Below are 23,863 nucleotides of genomic sequence, written 5' to 3'. Positions count from 1 at the left end.
TCAGTGTATCAGTTGCTTTATACATAGACTGTCCGTGTCATATAAAGAGAAACCATCAGATGCCAGTAACAAACAAAAAGACAAACGTTGGCACCAAATAAATATAGCCCTAATTAAGAACTCACAGATCAGAGTCGGTAAAAAACAAACAAACCAAAACCCCCACTTTTGTTAATCGTTCATACCCCAGGAGCACCTCACCCCATTCTTCATTTGTTGTGGCTTGTCCTTGCTTCTGTGCTGCATCAGTGGAGTTTTTAGTGAATCTGGTCTTAAAGGAGTCCAATAAAAGTCTATTTTATTCTTGAGAGTGAGTAAACTAATCCCTATAAAAAAGGAGTCCAGGAAGAGATGCCAAGTGCAAAATGAAGGGGCTGTTTTTCAGATGTTTCTTATTCCAGCAAAGTCTTTCCCCACTATATAGATTTTTTTTAAAAGAGAGAGCCAAGTCTCCATGGTGAAGGGAATTTCCTTTGCCCCTTTTAAAGTCTAACAATAGTGCTTAGCAATTATATGGCACTTTGTATCTTTGAATCACTGTACAAACTCTAAGGCCCAATCCTTACCTAGGAAAGTAGTTCCAATAACGTCAGGAGAATTGCTTGTGCAAGTAAAGGCTGCAGAACTGATTACTAACTAGTGAATCCTCCCATCATTATTACTATTTTATTTATTTATTTGTATTACCATGGCACCTAGTCCTGGACCAGGAACCCAAAGCATTGAAGATATGCTGAGGACCAAGCACTTCTTCTTTTGAAATGTGTCCTCCCAGCAATATTTTATGTAACTGAGTGTCTCTTATTTTGAAGATTCTGTGCAAACAATTAAGGGATGTATCTCAAAACAGAATAGGCATTTTAACATGATCTCCTTGTAGAACAAACAAGAGGAATCAGTAAAGGCCTTTCTTATCAGAACTGTAACAGTAAGTAAAGAATAATAGCACCAATGAGAAGATAGTGCTTCATGAGTTGCTGCATCCATCCACAGTTCTAAGGCACTCAACGCCGTTGCTTCTAGACACTGGAGGTCAGATCCTGGCCCCACTGAGATCAGTGGGAGTTTTGTCTTTGATTTCAATGGAGGCAGGATTTCACCCCAGATACAGGAGTAAGCATTACATCACACCAGAATATTTGAAGGTAGATTGTCTGAATAAGTTTGAAGCACATTAACAAGTAAAATGCAGTCTGAGGTTTCCCTTGTGCAATGTATCTTGGGTATTTGAACTATTATTCACAATGGCAGAAATACTTTAATTCAAAAGAATTTCCCTAGTATGGATAACATTCAAAAAGAGGGATGGATGAATGGATAGATAGATCGGCTCTTGTGTGCGGATATGTGGGGAGGGAAGAAGGAGCCTTCACCCTCTCTTGTACACCTTGTATGATGAGAGGGGACACTCACAGTCTCTGCTCCTGGGGGGTCCGTTACAGAGGAGAAAATATTGTTTATTTAAATAACAAGAAGATAATAATGAAGACCATAAACTCAGTACTGATCTGCTGTAATGCAGCATGGCTGTATTCTCTGTCTCAGTCTCTACAATTGCTTCCTGTTGCTGTGTAGACATAGTCCATGAGAGTTGATGGGAATTGTGGCATTGCATAGTGTCCTGCCAGAGGTGTGGTGACTTTAAACTTCTCCCTGAAGTTTAGCCCTTAGAGTTCATCTCCTTCCTCCCCAGCTGCCTCAAATGCACACAAGCTCTCTTCCCCCTCTCCCCTCTTTTGGGTTCTCACAAGCTTTCCTCCACCCCTTCAGTCTCACACGGGTTCCCTCCCCCCTGGGGGCTGCAGCAGTGCTCTTTTCTTTCTCTGCAGTGGATCGATGCTCCCCCTGCTCTGGAGCTACCTGGGTCACTATGGAAACTGTGGCAAATAACAACATTCTCCCCCTGCCCCCAGGAGAAGCTCCTTGAGCAACAGCAAGAACCAACTGCCTCGGCTGGTGCCTCCTTCTCTCCCCACCCTCGGGAGCATGAGACACACACTCAGCAACAGTGTCCAGCGTGCAGCAGTGTGATGTGCCAGGTGGCTCAGAGCTGAGTGCTAGGTGGAGAGAGAGAGAGAGAGAGAGAGAGAGAGAGAGAGAGAGTGTGTGTGTGTGTGTGTGTGTCTGTGTGTGTCTGTGTCTGTGTCTGTGTGTAGGGCCTCCCCCAGGCCAGGTGCCGCTCCCATTCCTCACCTCCCCTGTTTCTCTTCCCTCTGCCAGGCTTTTGGTGTTTGAATGATGCACCTACCGCTGATCACAGGGGGGCCTAAGGGGTCCATTCTTCCTGCGCTCCTAAGAGGTGCTAACTGCTTCCATGTAATGAAGTTGATACAGAGATAGGCAAATGAAACACACCAGATAACTTATTCAGCAAGTTTTCTGCGATTTATCTAAAACATTTCCGCCCTCCCCATTACAGAGGGTCTGGTGAATAATTCTGAAATAGTCACAAATTTCATGCAATTTTTTCCAAATAAAATATTTGTGACTCAGCCCCCTCCCTTCCCCTCCTTTTCTCATTACTCGCCCAGCTCTGAGTTGGTTGGTGTGTGTAGGCTTAATCTGTCTGGTTTGTTGCAGTCTGGCAGCCGTCCTCACTTGGCTGGGTTTGTTTCTTTCCTCTTTTTTTTTCTTTTGAGGTGGGAAGGGGAGGGAAGAAGAAGCAGGATAAAGTTTCCTGAGCAACAGAGTAAAACCACTTGTGAAACAAGAGAGCTGCAAGTGCAAAGTGAAGCTGTGAAGATCCAGCAGGACTATGGGTTCCTTACTATGCTCAGTCACTTTTTCTCCTCCTTTAGATCTGTATATATGTTTTTTTGGGTATGGCTTAGTGTAATCTGTGTTAGCCACACCAGGCTCCAGGGAGCAGCAAGAATCGGTTGCCTAGCAGAGGTTGCTCTTGAAGGGCTGAACAGAATTGTACTGGAAACCTTAGGGAGGCTCCCATCCCTCCCTGGTTGCTTTCGAGAGGGATTTGCCTATTGGAGGTGGTCCTTGGTGCAGGTACTGTGTGCATGTGTGTACACAGTTCATGCATCACAGGTATTTGACAGTGTGTGAGAGAGAGGAATATTCTTGTTGAATAAACAGGTGCAGACGGTGCCTGGAGGGCAGCACTGACTGTCTGGCTGCAGCAACAGCAGTGAGAGAAGGTGAACATGAGTAGCCCCACCACGAAGCCGACCTGCCTGTCACAGCCGATGGTGAAGAGTGTGCTGGTGTATCGCAACGGGGACCCGTTCTTCCCGGGGCACCGGGTAGTCATCCATGAGAAGAAGGTGTCCAACTTCGAGGTCTTCCTGAAAGAGGTGACAGGTGGGGTGAAGGCGCCTTTTGGGGCTGTGCGTAGCATCTACACCCCCCATGGCGGGCATCGCGTCCGTCAGCTGGAGCAGCTCCAGAGTGGAGAGCACTACGTGGCTGGTGGCAGGGAGGCCTTCAAGAAACTCAAGTGAGTGATGAATGAAAAAAAATAATTAGAAAATGTAATGAAACATTCACATCTAAACCTTTATTATTTGTATCACGGCAGCGCCGTGGAGCCCCGGTCATGGACTAGGTTCCCACTGTGCCAGGCGCTGTACAAATACAGAACAGAAAGACAGTCTCTGCCCCAAAGAGTTTAAAATCTAAGTAAATATGACAGGAAATTTAATACAGCTTTGTGGGGTTGGGGGGAGAGTGCCCTCTTTAAGGCTTAACATAGAATTAGCATTCTAGTATCTCTGCTCGGTACTTTACAAAAATAAAAGGAACAGTCCCTAACACCAAGAGATACACTATCTTTGCAGCATAATGTATTATTTTCACTGCATGGTAACTGCCTGCATTTGGGAGAAATATGTGGTGCTCAGTAATATTTGGGGAAGCAGCTCTGGAAGAGCAGAGTGCAGAAGTGTGTATGGTAGAGTTGAATGAGCCTTGCAGATTAGACCTTCCAAACAATTTTGTTTCTTGCTTGTTTTTTTAAATGTTTAAAATATTCTGCTCATTCCAGGTAGGTACATGGCTCTCTGTATAACCTAGTAGCTGAATACCTCCTGTTATTTAAAGGACGACAGTATTTTTGCTCTCTCCATGCTCTGCCCTGCCACCAAAAAGCAGGCTTAGCGTTGTTGGTTTTTTTGTTAACGAATGGTTATGAGAATATTGTGGGAAAGCCTTGGCAAAGTGGTGGGCTTATTGTTCTTATTTCTTCTGACAGTGAGTTCCATACTTTTGGGCTTTTTAACAGAGGTGACACATAACTGTAGATATTGGTGGACCCCCCCCCCAATTTAAAGGTTCTGGTGTGAACCCTGTCTGCAGTGATGATGCGGGGTGGGGGGGGGAGCAAGCCGCATGGCCTCACAGTCACGAGCTGTGCCTTCTTCAGTGCAATCCCTCCCCCGCCTTCGGCAGGTAGCTCGGCTGTCCAGAGTGGGATGAGCCCCTGTGCCCTGTTTCTGCCCCTCCTCTCAGCTCCTGCAGCCATGGGCACGTTCAGGAGGCCGCTCTACCAGGCTGCTGCTGCTGTCTGTGCGGAAGGGCAGGCGGTGTCAGGAGTCACCTCCAGCCCAGGATGGCATCACTGTGCACTGGCAGGGGAGGGAAGGAGCCAGGCTGCACTGGACACCCCTCACCACTCTCTCCCTTGGCTGGGGTTTGGTGTCATTGCCTCCTCCTCCCCTCTGCCAGATCCCAACCACCCCTGCAGGTTCCTGAGGGCCCCACAGTGCACAAGGCCTCCTTAACCCCTTCCTGCCTGCACTGCAGCCAGGGGAGAGGAAGTGGCTGGGTTGTATTGGTGGCCAGCAGCAGCCTGGAGGTGTTAGCCGCCTTTGGTGCTGTGCGAGCGGGAAGGGACAGGAACTGCGGTCAGCTGCAATGGGGGGAGTGAGGAAGAGATGAGCTCTGCAAAGATATGGGCCGGGGCAGCTCCTGGGCAAGTAGGGTGACCAGATAGCAAGTGTGAAAAATTTGAATGGCGGTAATAGGAGCCTATATAAGACAAAGCCCTGAGTATCAGAACTGTCCCTGTAATCGGGACATCTGATCATCTTACGGGCATGACAAAGGGAACGAGGGCAGCAGCCCTCACTAGATGGTTCTGACATTCTGGTGTGAATCCTAGCAGAAATCTGGGGGAGGGGGAGCATGTGAACAACTGGGACTGGGAAAGGAATTGTGCTTTCAATAATTGCAGAATTATATATTTAAGGTCAAGTGTTTAGACCCCAGAACTTACTCCTGAGGGAATTCTGCACCAAAACAAAAATTCTGCACACAATATTTTAAAATTATGCACATTTTATTTGTCAATAAATAAATGTGGAGGCTCCAGCATGGCAGTGGGGAGCACAGGCACTAGCTGGATGGAGGTGGGGCATTGCCCTGCAGCCCCCCACCCCCCGGACACTGACTCAGTGGTGAGGCTGCACCTGACCCTGACACAGTGCAAGAGCCAGGCCTGCCCCAGAAATACCCCAGGTCCCTGCCCCTCTATGCCAGGCACACCAGGTATGGGCAGGCAGGCTCAGCCCGGCAGAATCCAAGTGTGGAGGAGCTTAGTGTGGGGGGATCCAGGTGTGGGGTGAGAGGGTTCTGGGTGGACAATCTGAGTGCAGGCGGCTCAGTGGGGAGGATCTGGATGTACAGGGGCTTGTTGGGGGGTTAGGGTGCAGGTCCAGGTGGTTTGCTGGGGTGGTCCAGGTGCAGGGAGGTGTGGGGCTCATCAGGTTGTGGGTTTGAGTGCAAGGGGCTTAGTGGGGGTAGCCTGGGTGTAGGGGTAGAGGTCTGGATGCGGGGTGGGAGCTTGGTGGGGGGTTGTCTGAGTGCAGGGAGGGCTCCAGATTCAGGGGGTGAGGCTTGGCAGGTGGAGGTTCAGGTGTGGGGGGCTCTGTGGGGTGGTTCTGGGTGTGGAGGGGGGTGAGGCTCAGCAGCGGGGTCTGGGTATGGGCGGGTCTGGATGAACGGGGGTTGGGCGGACGGAGGAGCAGCTCCCTGTACAGAAACCCCTCCTCGCGCAACTGAGGAGCGATGGGGGCAGGAAGCTGGGGGTATTTGCGGTGCTTCCTGCAGCTGGGAGAGGTTTCTGGGGATGTGTCTGATCTGGCCCAGGCTGCTTCTTGCAGGAGAAGAGGCAGTCCTGTCCTCCTCCACCCCCAGCCCAGCTGGGACTAGCAGCTGAGCCTGACATAGGGTAGGAGCCACAGGTCTGAGCATCCCCAGTGATGATGTACCTCTCTGCCGGCTGCTCTGAGTGCCCGAAAAACACGCCCATGCTGCTGGGGAGTGGTGCGTGACCACTTTTGCGGCTTCCCTTTGCTTCGCCGTTGAAAATCATTTTTCTGTGGGGAAGCAAAGAAATCTGTGGGAGACATGAATTCTGCACATACGCAGTGGTGCAGAGTTCCTCCAGTAATATGCCATCTTCATGTCTGTTTCTTCTGATAGTATCCATTCTTTTTTAAAATGGTGCAATAGATATAGATTGGGATTTTCAAAAGCACTCAGCATTGGCCTAATTTTTTTTCCTATTGAAGTCAATGAGAATTTTGCCACTGTCTTCACTGAAAGCAGGATTAGGCCATTGCTGAGCACTTTTGAAAAATCCCACTCTACTGTAAAGCCACTATCCAAGAAGAGGAAAAGTTCCTAATTATATAAAATTACTTTTCTAAACATACCAGACCTGATCCTCTACTGCCTTCCAGCTTGTGTAGTCATTTACAACTGTGCTAAGTGAATGTATGTTGTGCGTGTACGTAAGTATAGAGCAGGGGTAGGCAATCTACGGCACATGTGCCAAAGGTGGCACGCGAGCTGATTTTCAGTGGCACTCACACTGCCCAGGTCCTGGCCACTGGTCTGGGGGCTCTGCATTTTAATTTAATTTTAAATAAAGCTTCTTAAACATTTTAAAAACCTTATTTACTTTACATACAACAATAGTTTAGTTATATATTATAGACTTATAGAAAGAGACCTTCTAACAATGTTAAAATATATTACTGGCACGCGAAACCTTAAGTTAGAGTGAATAAATGAAGACTCAGCACACCACTTCTGAAAGGTTGCCGACCCCAGGTATAGAGCTTGATTTTAAGGCTTGTCCACACAGAGATTAATAGTGAGTGGCAAGCTGGGATGCAAAGCTATAGCACTGTAGCCTATCGCACACTAAATAGCTGTATGCACCCACCAGGGGCGGCTCTAGGAATCCCGCCGCCCCAAGCAGGGCGGTGCGCCGTGGGGCGCGCTCTGGCGGTCGCCGGTCCCGCGGCTCTGGGGGACCTCTTGCAGACGTGGCTGCGGAGGTTCCGCTGGTCCCGCGGCTCCGGTGGAGCATCCGCTGGCATGCCTGCGGGAGGTCCACCCGAGCTGCGGGACCAGCGAACCCTCCTCAGTCATGCCTGTGGGAGGTCCACTGGTCCTGCGGCTCCGGTGGACCTCCCGCAGGCATGACTGCGGAAGGTCCGCCGGAGCTGCCTGCCGCCCTGCCGGCAAAATGCCGCCCCAAGCGCGCGCTTGGCGCGCTGGGGTCTGGAGCCGGCCCTGGCACCCACTAAAAGTTCTGTAGTGCAGTAGCAGGAGGCACACTGCAACTTAGTGCATGGTCGATTAGTGCACTGTGGATTCTGTGCACTAACTTGCCATGTGGACAAGCCTGTAGTGCTTTGGCGATTTGTTCTTGGCCTTTGACACTTTTTCTTGTGAGGTATCTATTCCTTACGACACCTTTGTCTTTTTTAGCCTTATAAATTTTAGGTGTCCCCATCCCCCCCATATTAAGCCTTGGCATCTTTATACCTGGAGAAGCCTCAGCAGTTGGGCACTTTACTTTGGAACCTTGACCCTTATCCTGAAGAGTCTCTGCATTTTCATCTCTGATGTTTCAGTGTTTTGCCTTGGTGTTGGATGTGTTGCCTTGAAGCCTTGTTGTATCTTGATACTCTAGCACTCTGAAGACTTCAGTTCAATACTCTAGAGCCTTGGTGCTTTGGCACCATTATTTCCAGGTTAATGGTGTTTTTTCATTGCAACGTTATTTTTATTCAGGACTCCTTAATTTGAAATTTTGCCACAAGAAGTTTTTTGACTCACAGACACATCAGATCCCAGCTGCTGACCACAAGAGCAATAGTGCTTCTGGGAGACTGCTTGCATCCTGGATTCCCAGCAGAAATGCATGGGAGATGCGTATCAAACTCTGCTCATCTACCAATACTTTTGTGACTGCTTTCAAGAAAATCTGTTGAGGAGACCCTCTACTGAACTCAGCTCACCTGCAGATGCATGTGGAACTCCCAGCAGAAAATGTCACTGGGCAGACCCCTCCCTGCACTGAGTGATGATTGCCTGCAGATGCATGTTTGTCTTCCAACTGGAAACCCCTGTATTGAACACTGATCAGCTGCCAATGAATCTGATGCTCCTGGCAAAGACAGCTTAAAGGAGACACTTTAACTCCAGCCATCTGCCAGTTCATCTTTAACTTCTGCAGGAAGTGCCAAAATGAAGCACTGTGTTGAGATACAACTACCCACTGCAGCATCCTGGGCTCCAGCACATGCACCATTGCACGTTCCTGCACAGAGTTACAGCCAAAATCGCTGTGCATTCTCAGCTCCTGGTGCCTGGCACACATGGGAGACCTATATTTTTCTTAGTTTTTCAGTGTATAACTATATAGGCAGAGTTAAGTTAGTTAGGATGCTTTGTTCAAGGAGTCCAACCCCAAGTTCCTAAGCATGAGGTGGTTTTTTTTTTTTAACTCTAATTTTCTTGAAAGGCAATATACAGTCAAACAACCAATGCGTACTGCAGTTCAAACGTCACCTTATCTAAGTTTTTTTGCATGGGAATATAGGTTTTAATTTGGGCTGTCAATTAATTGCAGTTAACTCACACGATTAACTCAAAATGAATTGCTATTAATTGCACTTATAACAATAGAATACCAATTGAAAAATATTAAATATTTTTGGATGTTTTTCTACATTTTCAATATTGATTTCAATTACAACACAGAATACAAAGTGCACAGTGCTCACTTTATATTTTTTTTATTACAAATATATGCACTGTAAAAATGATAAACAAAAGAAATAGTATTTTTCAATTCACCTCATACAAGTACTGAAGTTCAGGGGGGAGGGGTAGGTCAGTGGTTTGAGCATTGGCCTGCTAAACCAGGGATTGTGAGTTCAATTCTTGAGGGGGCCATTTAGGGATCTAGGGCAAAAATCTGTCTGGGGCTTGGTCCTGCTTTGAGTAGGGGGTTGGACTAGCTGATCTCCTGAGGTCCCTTCCAACCCTGATATTCTATCTCTTTATCATGAAAGTGTAGCTTGCAAGTGCAGGGTTTTTTTGGTTACATAACTGCATTCAAAAAACAAAACAGTGTAAAACTTAGAGCCTACAAGTCCACTCAGTCCCACTTCTTATTCTGCCAGTTGCTAAAACAAACAAGTTTGTTTACATTGATGGGAGATACTGCTGCCTGCTTCTTATTTACAATGTCACCTGAAAGTGAGAACAAGCGTTCGTATGGCAATTTTGTAGCTGGTGTTGCAAGGTATTTACATGCCAGATATGCTAAACATTCATATGTCCCTTCCATGTTTCGGCCGCCATTCCAGAAGACATGCTTCCATGCTGATGATGCTCGTTAAAAAAAAAAGCATCAATTAAATTTGGGACTGTACTCCTTGGGGGGAAAATTGTATGTCTCCTGCTCTGTTTTATCTGCATTCTGCCATAGATTTCAAGTTATAGCAGTCTCGGATGATGACCCAGCACATGTTGTTCATTTTAAGAACACTTTCACTGCAGATTTGACAAAATGCAAAGAAGTGACTGATGTGAGATTTCTAAAAATAGCTACAGCACCTGACGCAAGGTTTCAGAATCTGAAGTGCCATCCGAAATCTGAGAGGGACAAGATGTGGAGGATGCTTTTAGAAGTCTTAGAAGAGCAGCACATGCAGAAACTATAGAACCCGAACCACCAAAAAAAATAAAAACAAAACAAAACAAAAATTAACCTTCTGCTAGGGGCATCTGACTCAGATGATGAAAATGAACATGCGTCAGTCCACACTGCTTCGTTAACAAGCAGAACCCATCATCAGCATGGAAGCATGTCCTCTGGAATGGTGGTTGAAGCATGAAGGGACATATGAATCTTTAGTGCATCTGGCATGTAAATACCTTGCAATGTCAGCTACAACAGTGCCATGCGAATGCCTGTTCTCACTTTCAGGTGACATTGTAAACAAGAAGCGGGCAGCATTATCTCCTGCAAATTGCAACCAATCTTGTTTGTCTGAGTGATTTGCTGACCAAGAAGTAGGACTGAGTGGACTTGTAGGCTCTAAAGTTTTACATTGTTTTATTTTTGAATGCAGTTTTTTGTGTACATAATTATACATTTGTAAGTTCAACTTTCATGATAAAGAGACTGCACTACATACTTGTATGAGGTGAATTGAAAAATAATTTATTTTTGTTTTTTACATTGCAAATATTTGTAATAAAAAATAAAGTGAGCACTGTACACTTTGTATTCTGTGTTTAATCAAAATTAATATAATAGAATCATAGAATATCAGGGTTGCCAGGGACCTCAGGAGGTCATCTAGTCCAACCCCTTGCTAGAATCCCCGGCCGGGAGCTCAAAGGCCTGGCAGGACGGTCCCGTGGGCCGGATGTTGCCCACGGACGATAGTTTGCTCACCTCTGTACTAGAGGCTGATCAGAAAGATGGAATCCTTGAGCAGGGGCCAGAATTAGCACCCTGACAGGAATCCTAGCACAACACCTATACCTCTAATCTATTTACTGCCCCTAATCACAGTAGTAACTCAGCCTCTTCCTAAGAACTGAATTAGTGAGGGGCTGTGCTTTTTACCAGGACTGGGTTCCTGACTTTAGCTGGTACAAAAGACGGAGGAGGAGTTATTGGTCTCTGACTTGTAGGCATCTGGTAAACTTTTTAATTAGAAACCTGAATTAAGAGCACTTTATGCTATTGTGGCATGGTTTCTTTTCAGTGCTGCAAGTGGTCAGTTTGTTTCAGTATAAAACTTTGGTTATAATTATATAAGTGAAAACTCTCTACATCTTATTTTACTCATGCTAATTTAATTAAATATAAGAATAAATATTTGTTGTTGAGATTAAATGCAGCTATAAGTAACCTATACCATTCTTTTCTCTTCCCCAAGCTATTTGGACATAGGAGAGGCAAAGAAAAAGCCTGCAGAAGTCAATAATGAGGTAATGAGACTCAACTATTTTAAAAAAAATCTAACATTAATACTAGTGTCATCTCTACATTTCTTATTGAAAATTTTGGTTTGTGTTTTGGTATCTCATGTTCAGAAATGGTCAAAACCAAGTTCTTCAACATTATGAAGATGTTATTGATGTGACCGTTAGCCCCATCCACACTTCCCACATTTTAATTCTGACTGTGATGAACTGATTGTCTTCCTTTCAGCTCTGACAGCTGGCAGGTCTAGCAATAAAATAAAGCATCAGTAAAAACATTTTATTGCTGTCATCATTAGATCTGATTAGAAACCAAAACTTTTTGTCTGGAAGATTTCTCAGGTCTATAATGGAATTTCTGGTCAAAACCAAAGAGAGACCAAGAGAATGAAACCAAATTCCAAAACCTTTGGTGTTTTTTGTTTGTTTTGTTGTTGTTTGCAAAGCAGAATTCTCATTTTCTGGAGAGCCCTACAGTCCTACACTGACCTCTACGGCTTATGTCAGAGACATGTGACTGCTGGGAATAGGCATTTGAACCTAACAAGGAAATGAAACAAACTCCAAGAGGAATCAGTAAAGGTCTTTTGACAGGTTGGATCACAGAACCCCCCTTGGGAGCTGCCAACTGATGTGCCAGGACTACCTCTGCTCCTGTTTTCCCTGTAAGCCCAGGACTCCAGCGCCCTGTCTTGCTGAGCCAGACACTTCCGTCTGCTCCAACAAAGACCCAGGGTCTGAATTACTTGCCCCAAAGCTGCAGGTTTACCTGAAAACAGCTCATAGAACTGTGCTTGTCTTTAACACCCAGATGCCCAACTCTTAACGGGGTCTAAACCCACATAAATCCGTTTTACCCTTTATAAAGCTTATGCAGGGTAAACTCATAAATTGTTCGCCTGTCTAACACTGATAGAGAGATATACACAGCTGTTTGTCCCCCTCCAGGTATTAATACATACTCTGAGTTAATTAATAAGTAAAAAGTGATTTTATTAAATACAGAAAGTAGGATTTAAGTGGTTCCAAGTAGTAACAAGCAGAACAAAGTAAGTCACCAAGCAAAATAAAATAAAATGCGCAAATCTATGTCTAATCAAACTAAATACAGATAGGATCCTCACCAGTTCCAGAATACTCCCTTTTACAGACTAATCTCCTTTTAGCCTGGGTCCAGCAATCACTCATCCCCTCCCTGTAGTTACTGTCCTTTGTTCTAGTTTCCCTCAAGTATCCTGGGGGGTGGAGAGGCTCCTTCTTTAGCCAGCTGAAGACAAAATGGAGGAGTCTCCCAGGGGTTTGAATAGACTTTCTCCTGTGGGTAGAGACCCCCTGCTCACCCTGTGTAGAATCCAGTCACAAAATGAAGATACGGAATCACATGGGCAAGTCACATGCCCATGCATGACTCAGGACTTGCAGGTAGCAGCCATTACCCATATGCTACCTTGGACATCCTCAGGTAGACCTCTTATGTGGATTGGAGTCTTCTAAGTTCTTTTGTCTGTTAAGTGCTTCCTGATTGAGAACTTAACTTGCACATTTCTTTCCAAGAAGTGACCAAATGTTCTAACTAAGGCTACTTAGAAATCAAGCAATTATACAGCCAGTGTTCATAACTTTGAACACACAAATGGTGCCTGCATACAACTAGGATGAACGTAACCAGTAGATCATAACCTTTACACAGATATGTTACATGGCATATGTAGCAAAACCCTATTCTAGTTATATCATACATACATTTATTAGCACCCCCCCATAAAGCCTTATGGGGTACACTGTCGCAGGTCTTTCTTATCAAACCTGTAGCAGAAAGTAAAGAATAATTGCATCAGTGAGAAAATAGTGTTGCTTCACCAGTTTTTATATCTATCTGCATTTCTAATGCACACAGCACCTTTGCTTCTAGGCACTAGATGTCAACTCCTGGCCCCACTGAAGTCAGTGGGAGTTTTGCCATTGACTTCAATGGAGCCAGGATTTCACCCTAGATACAGGAGTAAGCATTACATCACACCAGAATATGCCCTAAAATGAACCTAATGCTTCTCCCTTTTTTGAGCTTCCTACTCACCTGGTTCCAGTCTGCAAAGGCTGTTACACTACTCCACTACTGGGAAAAGCCCTGCTTAAAGGGGGTGTATCTTGCACCGGCCTTAAGAGTAGAGAAACTTGTAATCATTCCAATATCCAGTGGTAGTGTATTTCATGGCCAAGGGCCATCCCCAGACTAGCTATGGCTACACTACAGCACTTGCAGCTGCGCCACTGTAGTTCTGCTACTGCAGACGCTCTAAGCTGACAGGAGAGAACTTTCCCATCAATTTAATTACTCCAGCCCCCATGAGCGGCTGGTAGCTGAGTCAGCAGGAGAAGCTCTTCCACCGACATAGCGCTGTCCACACCAGTGCTTAGGATGGTGTAACTAATGTCACTCGGAGGGGTGGCTTATTCATACCTGTGAGTGAGTGAGTGAGTTATACTGACTTAAACTGTAGTATATACATAGCCTAAGAAGGGCATCTTTAGGCACCTTTTCAGTGATGTACAATGGGAATTAGGCATGCAATGCTTTCAGTAATTAACAGGAGTCGTACATCACAGTGAAAATGTATTTACAGAGAAAATTTCAAATTACTTTCTCTGATCCAGCAATGCATAGCTCACCTTTGAGATGTGGGAGGAATTCTTCTTTATTCCTTGCAGTGCCCTAATGTAAATATGGCATCAGATAGACGCTTAACTGTTTTGAAAAACAATTTCAGTTCACATTACTCTGCATCATTGTGTTATGTGTGCGAGTTGGAGATTAAGACAAGTGCACCAGTGGATAAGTGCATAAGCCTTTTACCCTTTAAGAAGAATTTTACATTCTGACTTGGATCACAACTGAGAATCAGTGGGATGGCTTCATCATAGTTTCCATTTGTCCACCTTACCAAACCACAAACAAGTCAACTAATTTCAGCCAGATTTACAGACTTTGCCCAGAAGAGACCCTTCACTGGAATAATAAAGATATTGCAGGTTAGGAACGGGCTTCATTGACAAATGGTGTGGGAAAGCTTGCACAGTCCATGTTTGCACTGTGGCAACGTCTTTCTTGTGCAAAGTTACTAAGAGTTATGTATGCACCTGAGGGACACAGTATAGGCCCTCGGCATACGTCAAGTCAGTATTTAATTTCATTTTTTTATTTTAAAATTGCTTCACTCTCCGTTTTGCTGTGTAAAGGTGCGATGGGGTAGACTAAGCCCAGAAACCCCTTGCTGGATGCCTCAGGGTCCTGCCACACCCATCCCAGGAAAGGAGCAGTAGACCTAAGTCCTCTGAGTGGCCTAGAGAGACTGTGAAAGCCTAACCAATCAGAGGGTTGCAGGCTAGTATAAAAGGAGCTGCAGTGCAGCCCAGAGTCAGTTCCTTGCTAGAGCCAGAGGAGTACAACTGGTGCTCCTGGCTGACCATGGACAGCTCAGTACTGGCAGTGACCAGGGGAGCAAGAAGGAACTTCTGGAGGGCTGCTGGGACTGAATACAAGACTTCAGCCCTACAGAAAGGGTGACACATCGGTGAAGGCTGGGGCTGCAGGGAAGTGGTCCATTAAAGGGACGTGGCAGCATGTGGCTGCTATTCTTAGGGTCCCTGGGCCAGGACCTGGAGTAGTGGGGGGGCAGGTCTCCCCCACATAGGTCACTGGAAAGTGGCCTACAATTGTACAGCAATAAATCCCCAGAAGGGGAACTGAACAGTTAAGAGGCCCAGCTGGAGAGCTGGGGCCTGAAGAGACCAAGAGGGTGAAACCATTGCCTCCGGGGAGGAAACCCTGGGGATATGGGCCAAGACTGTTTAAAGACTGCAGACATACCCAACCAGAAAGGATGCTCATGAGTGCCACTCCATTACATTAAGACTAACAAATAACAGAGAAAAAGAACTAACTGACTGTACAGGGAGATCGTGAAAATACTTTCCTATAAAGGGCTGCTCAATGTGCAGTGTAAGTAAACTGAAAAAATATTGCATATATAGTACTACTAGATGTTACTTGTAGTAATAATAGGTAAAAGACTCACAGATTTTTACATACAACATTTATAATAGTTTTTTAGCAGACAGAATGTGTCACATTTTACATCCTTTGGATAATGAAGAATATCACAGCATCACTCCAAATGTCCGTCGGGTGCTAATACTGCTCAACTTTGAGGATCTCTCATTATTAAGTGTCTGTTACCCCAGGTTACATACATTAAACCCCTATTTGCACTGCTAAGAGTGCTTTATACTTGTGAAAGGATAGTTCTTGGGATTGATGCTCTTCATCAGTCAGGAGTTGTAAAAAGAAATGTCACTGAGATATAAAGAAAATAGTTATTTCTATATCCGAGTGACATGGACTCTCATCCCACAGGATCATACCATTGCAAAACACACTAGGTTCTGCACAATATTGAAAGTGGTAAAGACTGATTAAACCAAATAATCTGTAAATGTTCAGCCAGGGATATGAAGAGCAGCTACATGGCACCAACTGTTTTTAATGCATTAACATTTCATTTCAGAAAATCTCCTTTAAAGAGTTACTGCCAAAAACTTTAATCTCCAGATTTATTTGTGTAAAATAGCTTTTTGATGAAGCAAGTCCTGTTTTACTTTTTGCTAATATACCACTTCATTGTTATGGAATTAAAAATAAACCATACATTTTGGGAGGAGGTAGGGGACCAAAACCAATATTTTATTTTTATTCTCCCTGTTTGCTATGCATTTTTATTCCTAGCACTGTGTGGGAATTTTTGATGCTGTTCCACAAAGATGCTTTGGTATGATAAGGCATTAATTTAAATAGAATTTCATAAATAAAACCGTCCTAGTTTGTTTCATTTAAAAAAATCAGTACTTGCCTAGGGGAAAGGGACAAAATTGGTAAGGAAAGATATTTATGGCTCAGCTCCTGCAAATGCACTCATCAGAGCCTACCTTTTCAGTTTTCTGAGAGCTTAAGAGAGGAAGCTATTTTATATTTTGTTTAATTAATTAATTGTATTCCACTAGAGCACCCATCCAGATCAGGGCTGCCTAGTGCTAAATGTTGACCAAGGAGCTTACAGGTGCTTCACAAGCAGCTCTTGGCTAACATCAAGGTAAGGGAAGCTCTTTTTCTAAAGGCAACTGCCACTGCCTTGCCTCTTCTTGTTGTGCTGAGGAGGGTGAGAAAACATCTGCCCTCCCCATCAGTTCTGCCTCTTCCTAAGCCGCCTTAGAAAGAAGATGGAACTGGTCAGGCACCCTTATCCCTCAGCACAAAAGAAACACAAGAACGGCCATACTGGGTCTGACCAGTGGTCCATGTAGTCCAGTATCTTGCCTGCTCCAAGTGGGCAATACCAAAGCTTCAGGGGAAGTGTACAGAACAGGGAGGGCAGTTGGAGTGCCCCAAGCCTGTCTTCTCTTCTTGGCTTTTGGTAGTCAAGGGTTTAGGGTAGCCCCTAAGCATGGGGTTAAATTCCTGACCATCTTGGCTAATAGCCAAGGAGGTATCCTCCATGAATTTATTTAGTTCTTTTTTGAACCCAGTTATACTTTTGGCCATCCCAACATCCCATGGCAATGAGTTCCGCAGATTAACATACTTCCTCTTGTTTACTTTGTATTAAATCTGCTGCCTATTAATTTCATTGAGTGATCCATGGTTTTTGTATTGTGGGAAGGGGAAAATAACACTTCTCTATTGATTTTTTTTCCCACACTAGTCATGATTTTATAGACCTCTATCATATCCTCCCCTTAGTTGTCCCTTTTCTAAACAGAACAGCCCTAATCTTTTTAGTCTCTCCTCATATGGAAGCTGCTCTATATTTTGGATCTTCTTTGTTGCCCTCCTCCTAACCTTTTCCAGTTCCACTATATCCTTTTTGAGATGGGGTGACTAAAAGTGGACACAGTATTCGAAGTGTGAGTGCACTCTGGATTTATATAGTGGCATTATGATATTTTCTGTCTTATTTTCTATTCCTTTCGTAATAGTTCCTAACATTCTCCTAGCCTTTTTGATCTCTGCTGTGTAATGAGTGGAAGTTTTCAGAGAACTATCCAAAGTGACACCAAGATCTCTTTCTTGAGTGGTAACAGCTAATTTAGAATACATCATTATATATGTGTAATTGGGATTATTTTTTCTAACGTTCATTACTTTGCACTAATCAGTATTGAATTTCATCTGCCATTTTGTTGCCCAGTCACCCACTTTTGTGAGACCCCTCTGTAACTCTTTGCAGTCAGCCTTGAGCCATGTCTACACTACCACTTATGTCAGCAAAACTTGTCGCTCAGGGGTGTGAAAAAACACCCCGCTGAGCGACATAAATTACGCCAGCATAAGTAGTAGTGTGCACTGCGCTGTGTCAGCAGGAGAGTGCTCATTGGGGATGATTGACACGGCTTTCTCTTTAGAACTAAATTCAGTTTTTTAAAATAGACCAGAAACATGACAGTATTTCCTGTTGTATCCTTGCTGTGACAAGGAATTTTCCAAATTTCCAGTTGATGAATTTTGTTGGTAAAAATTTGGTGAAAATGACAGGGCAAGAAGTTTTTTATGTGGATCAGGATTCCTATTCATGCACCAACTGCTGTCTCCCTCCTTCTCCTTCCCCACCATTTTCTCATTTATCCCGATAGATAAATAACAAGACATCTGCCATATCCCAGCATTGTGGTAGCTCCTCTGTGCTTAAGGGTGAAGCTAGCTTCCTATCAAAAATCAAATCACATAACATTATGTAACAATGTTACATAACATCCCTTAATTTCCCCAGTAACAAGGCAGACCCCCAGAATTGTCACATGGAGGTTTTTCTGAGAAGTTTTGCAAAAAAAAGTCTGAAGAACAGTTTTATGGCATCAGATTCTCAACAGTATTAGCTAGACTCAGTAGTGGAGGTGAAGGAGAATGCAAAGGAGCCAGCTGTGGCTCCGTGATTCTGGGGCAAATTGTATGCCAGGCTCAGAGCTGCTGTAAATTACACTGGCAGGCCCCTTATGGGCTTTTATTCCAACACAGACAAAATATATCTTCATTCCTGTTACTGCTGTACTGATGGGAAAAACACTGTAGTGTAAAAACATTTTACCTTGACTCAAGCTACAACCCTGATGCAACATATTTCCCAGGTCTCTTTCTGTCCTCCAGTTCTTTTGGCAGTAGAATTCATTTTGAAGGAATACATTCCTTTTGTAGTTAAAATGATCTACAGTACAGGTGTATCTCAAATGAGGTGTTAAACTGTCTAATCTCTGGAGGGAAAGTGAGTCAACATAGTTACCGTTTGATTATTATGAATAAAGCCTAATTGTTTGTAATGAACAAACAGGGCAATCATCAAGTGATCCATTCCCATACCTGTCATCCCATCTCAGGCCTGGTCTACACTGGGGGAGGGAGGGATCGACCTAAGATACGCAACTTCAGTTATGAGAATAGCATAGACTTCAGCGTATTCTCGTAGCTGAAGTTGATGTATTTTAGTTCGACATACCTCGCGTCCTCACGGCGCGGGGTCAATTGCCGCGGCTCCCTTGTTGACTTTGCTACTGCCTCTCACCGAGCTGGAGTTCAGCAGTCAACGGGAGAGGGATCGGGGATCGATTTATCGTGTCTACACTACCTGCGATAAATTGATCTCCGATAGATTGATCGCTACCTGCCGATCCGGCGGGTAGTGTAGACGTACCCTCAGCTTCTGGCAGGGATACCCAGAGCATGGGGTTGCATCCCTGACCACCTTGATGGACCTATCCTCCATGAACATATCTAATTCTTTTTTGAACCCAGTTATACTTTTGGCCTTCATAACATCCTCAGGCAACGAATTCCACAGGCTGACTGTGTGTTTTGTGAAGAAGTGCTTCCTTATTTTTTTTTTTAAGCCTGCTGCCTATTAATTTCATTGGGTGACCCCTGGTTCTTTTGTTATGTGAAGGGGTAAATAACACTCCCTATTCACTTTTTCCACACCATTCATGCTTTTATAGACTTCTATCATATTCCTCCTCAGTCATCTCTTTTCTAGCATGAATAGTCCCCGTTGTTTTAATCTCTCCTCATATGGAAGTTGTTCCATACCCCTAATCATTTTTGTTGCCTTTGTACCTTTTTAAATTATGATATATCGTTTTTGAGATGGGGTGACCAGAGCTGCATGCAGTATTTGCAACTCCTATAGGTGACAGTTTCTTTTAAGCTTTATTTGATTCTGAAAAATACACTCAATTGAAAAAGAAAAGATATTTTATGGAGGACAGAGATTTGAACATACTGAAGTAAATATCATGTTACTGTGAAAACAGAGAGTCACAAGCCCTTATTTGAATGAGAGTATGTACTATAATATTAAAGAACCAGTTTGCTGTTACTGAGAAGTGCAAATGAAGATTATAAGTGTTCTTATGGAATGACATCTATTATCGAGAGTTTTTAGGTGGTCTTAAAAGTGTTAAGGCCCATTACTGATCATATTGTTATATTTGTCCTTAAAAGCTAATAGACAGATTTTTTTCTAAACAGCAACAACCTTCAGTTGTCTGATCAGTTTTTGACATGGATTTCTGGAACAAGGTGACCACATGGCAAGCTGTGAGACTGTTTATTATTATCATTATTATTTGTATTATAATAGCATTTTTTTGTTGTGTGTATTTTAAAAAGACTTTTACAGGCACATAAGAAAATGGCATGTCAATATATACTGGAGCATAGAGAGAGAGGTACACAAACTCGTATTTTAGGGTTTGTGTATGGCGTAGGCAGATGTGTAGTAGGTTGGGGAAGAATCTTTCTGCCCAGGTATTATTATGTGGGTGGATGGATGGGCATGTCCTATCTGGGTGAGGTAATGTGGTTTTAATTCCGGGCTGTTACCATTTGTCCTTGTCTCTTATATGTTAAAAGTAGAGTACTGGCTAGAGCCCAGTGATCTTCAAACAATCCCTAGGATTTTCAGATTCTGTCAGGGATTTATTTCATCCCTTTAATTTCTTGTATTTCATAGACTCATAGTTTTAAAGACTGGAAAGGACCATCTAGTCTGATCTCCGGCACATCACACACCATAGAACCTCACCCACTCACACATCTGATAGGCCCATAACCTCTGGCTGAGTTAGTGAAGTCCTCAGATCTTGATTTAAAGACTTCAAGTTACAGAGAATCCACCATTTACTCCAGTTCAAACTGACAAGTGACCCGTGCCCCATGCTGCACAGCTCAGTTGTAGGTTCTCGTTTTGTCAGCCATAGTATAATGATGCATTTACTTTCAGTAGCTGTTAATATTTTGAGCAAGTATCGTTCTTTGTCATTATGGATATTTGGAGGTGTGTCCATTAGGACATAATAGTTTGAGTTTTTGATTGAAATATATGTCAAAAGATTTCTTTGAGCTTTCACGTGTGTGACCAGAATGTGTGGGTCTGTGAGCAGGTCCAGAAGGTGTGTGTGTGGTGGCCAATATGCCCACATCTTCTCCAGCAGAGGTTAGTAATTGCTAGAGTGTAAAAGAAGCATTTTATATCTTTCCACTGGAATTTTCTCCAAAGCACAGTGAGGAGGTATGTGTATAGGTATTCTGGAGGATGTCTGCCATTCCCTGTCATATCCTGGATTTCTGCTTCCCGTTTTTCATTGATATGTTGTGACTTAATTATTTCTGAATCACTAAGGGTTACATAACGTTTGACAATTAATTCTCTGGATCTACCTGTCTGAGCCTTTTTGGTGCCTCTTTCAGAATAGACAGAAGTGATAGTACAATATGTCTTCCTGGTCTGCACTGGTCTGTAAGTAGTGTTTGTAACTGGATGAATTTGTAATCATTTGATTTTGGGAGCTGATGTTGGGAGCTCAATTTCTCATATGATTAATTCCTTAATGCTGGGTAGACTTTTTGTTATGACATATCGTGTAAATCAGAGGCAGGCAACCTACAGCACATGTGCCAAAGGCGGCACGCGAGCTGATTTTCAGTGGCCCTCACACTGCTCGGTCCTGGCCACCGGTCCGGGGGGCTCTGCATTTTAATTTAATTTTAAATGAAGCTTCTTAAACATCTTAAAAACCTTATTTACTCTACATACAACAATAGTTTAGTTATATATTATAGACTTATAGAAAGAGACCTTCTAACAACGTTAAAATGTATTACTGGCACACGAAACCTTAAATTAGAGTGAATAAACTCCACTTCTGAAAGGTTGCCGACTCCTGGTGTAAATCAGTATGAAAAATACTTGTAATAAATTCCAGTATTCATGCTTTTTGTACTTATTGGAAGTTTTGTATTTTGGGTTACCTGACAAATAGTTCCTACACCTAACCACTGAGAAAAAGTTGCTGTTACGTAGACACTGTGAGTGGACTGTTGATTTAGTTCTTAGATTTTTAGCCATTGATCACTGAAAATTAATTCCCATTTCTTCAGTAAAGGAAAAATATTGTGAGGGACTTCTGAAAACAGCTGAGAAATGGTTGAATTATCCCATTTTTCAGTGCTCTCAAAATGCAGCTGAAGATGGGATTGGCTTTGCCAGGCCAAACTAATCCTCACGGAAGTAAAATTTTCCTGATTTTTTAGCAATAAGCAATCACAGCTCCTGTTATAAAAATAGCATACACAAAATATTGCTGTATGCTTGGAAGCAGTTTAATTGTTTGCATGATGTCCATTCATACTGCCATACAAATATGCCAGATAAGACCCTGTAAGTGTTCTTTATTGCTCCACATCTTAAAAACTTGATTTCTTTCGCAATTTGCTTCAGGGGCTGAGTATGGAATTCCTCATATTCTGAAGCGGGATATAATTAACTGTATTAAAAACGTTGCTGCTGATATAACATACAGTATGAAATTGTCAAAATATAGGGTACAGATGCCAAAGTTTTGATTTAGCTTTCTATCCATGATCGTGTAGAGCTTGCAAACGAAACATTTGATATGTTTCTTAAACCTCTGGAGCAACATCTTTACAAGTTAAATTTTGCATGACATTGTTTGGTAGTTAGTATCCTGGTAACGTAATTAGCACAACAAGACATACAAACATAGTTACTATTCCGAGTGTTCATAATCAAACTAATACCAGTAGGAATCAGTATGGAATTGACCAGACGGTATCTTTTGGTTTGTACGTACTGCTAATTGGGATTATGTATTTTGGAACGCTAATCATTCAGTTGCCATGTGCATTAGCAGTGTATATGGAAGAGATTATCTTAATTTTTATAATTCCATGTACCTTTGTAATGAGCTTATTTACGGACTGGTCCAGAGCCCTCTGAAGTCAACGGAAAGACTCCCACTGACTTAAATGGGCTTTGGATCAAGCCCATGGAGATTTTAGGTTTTGTATTGGGTTTAACATAAGGGTAGCTAAGTAGTCTCTCCTAGGTAACTAATGTGGCTGATGTTTTCAAGGAAGCGAACTATACTTTCATTTTTTTGGGTCCAGTTCTGCAGTCTTTAATGAGGTACAATTCCAGTTGCTGCATGTAAGTATAAATACTGGCATTTTCTGTAAGCAGCATTGCCTTCACCAAGTGTTCAAAAATCACAAATCAGGTCAAAAAAAAAAAAAGGATTAAAAATCAAGAAATTTTCAAAATAATACTTTAAAAAAAATTTGCTTTCTTGTTTTTGAACCATTATGGTCCACATCTTCAAGCTTTTCTCTGCAGCCTTGGGGGGCAAAGACCTTTTATTTTATCTTAAATGAAGCTCAAACCTGAGAGCGTCAGAGGTGAAAAGGGTGATACAGCAAATACGCTGTGTAGAAAGCACCCCCAGTCTGTCTGTTCATTTTGAATGAGGAGAAAAATCTGAGTGAAGTTGCTGAGCCCCTTCTGTCCCTTCCTCATAACAGACGCTCCCCATGTATTTAGTTTCTGATGAGGTTTCTCCAAGTGATTATCTAGATTATTATTTAAGCACTGACAGTGAACTTGATGCTGGACAAGACAGAGACATGAAATCAGATCTTCAGCTGATGTAAATCAGTATAACTATGTTGAAGCCAGTGAAGCTACCCTGGTTTATGCCAGCTGAAGATCTGGCCCGTAATCTCTGCCTTGAGGCGTTTACAGTGATACATGTTGAATATAATAGAATTTTCCCTCCAGAACTTGCATACATGGGGCCAGATACGCACACATAGGCAGAAAGGGTACAAACGACAATGCTCTTCTATTGATATAGGCAGCTGCTGTGGAGTAAGATTTACTCTGGAGGTGAGCGGGAGCCTTCTTATGGTTTTCAATGGAAGAGGGCAGCTTTAAATGCTTGTGGGGGCTCTCTAGGAGCTTGTAAGAGGCTGCCTGGAAGATTTGCTGAATCAGCAAATACATATTGGCCTGGCACTGCCTCTTTCCTGCTCAGTTATGCTCAATAGGGATTGTGCTGGTTGACGGGAGAGAAGATTGTGTGTAAGCTGCCAAATGCCAGACTGTCCGTGGAAGCTGAGAGAACCCAGTTAATATGGCCCGTGGATGTTAAGTGTGTCTTTGTAGAGCTAGCAGCTCCAGACATCTCTAGGAGTACTTTATTTCCACAC

The 23,863-nt window shown here is 43.4% G+C and overlaps 1 protein-coding gene across 14 annotated transcripts in view; it reads left to right on the top strand.

The window, feature by feature from the left end:
* DCDC2 (doublecortin domain containing 2) overlaps nt 1–23,863 on the top strand; it is a 123,389-nt gene that overhangs the window by 10,554 nt on the left and 88,972 nt on the right. For 9 of the 14 annotated variants that reach the window (XR_005593895.1, XR_005593897.1, XR_005593896.1 and 6 more), the window contains exons 1-3: nt 1,910–2,039; nt 3,091–3,451; nt 11,211–11,262. Coding sequence is in view for 11 of the 14 variants with exons in the window: in XM_039523816.1 (XP_039379750.1) it covers nt 3,159–3,451; nt 11,211–11,262 (345 nt within the window). In the remaining 3 variants the exon portion in view is untranslated. Of the gene's footprint in view, nt 1–1,909; nt 2,062–2,214; nt 2,300–3,090; nt 3,452–11,210; nt 11,263–19,836; nt 19,877–23,863 lie in introns of those variants that run through there. The other 5 variants (XM_039523812.1, XM_039523811.1, XM_039523810.1 and 2 more) reach the window with 4 other exon arrangements.

The sequence above is a fragment of the Mauremys reevesii genome, linkage group 2 (assembly GCF_016161935.1).
Source record: "Mauremys reevesii isolate NIE-2019 linkage group 2, ASM1616193v1, whole genome shotgun sequence".
Classification (NCBI taxonomy): domain Eukaryota; kingdom Metazoa; phylum Chordata; order Testudines; family Geoemydidae; genus Mauremys; species Mauremys reevesii.
This window is presented reverse-complemented; position numbering and strand designations above follow the sequence as displayed.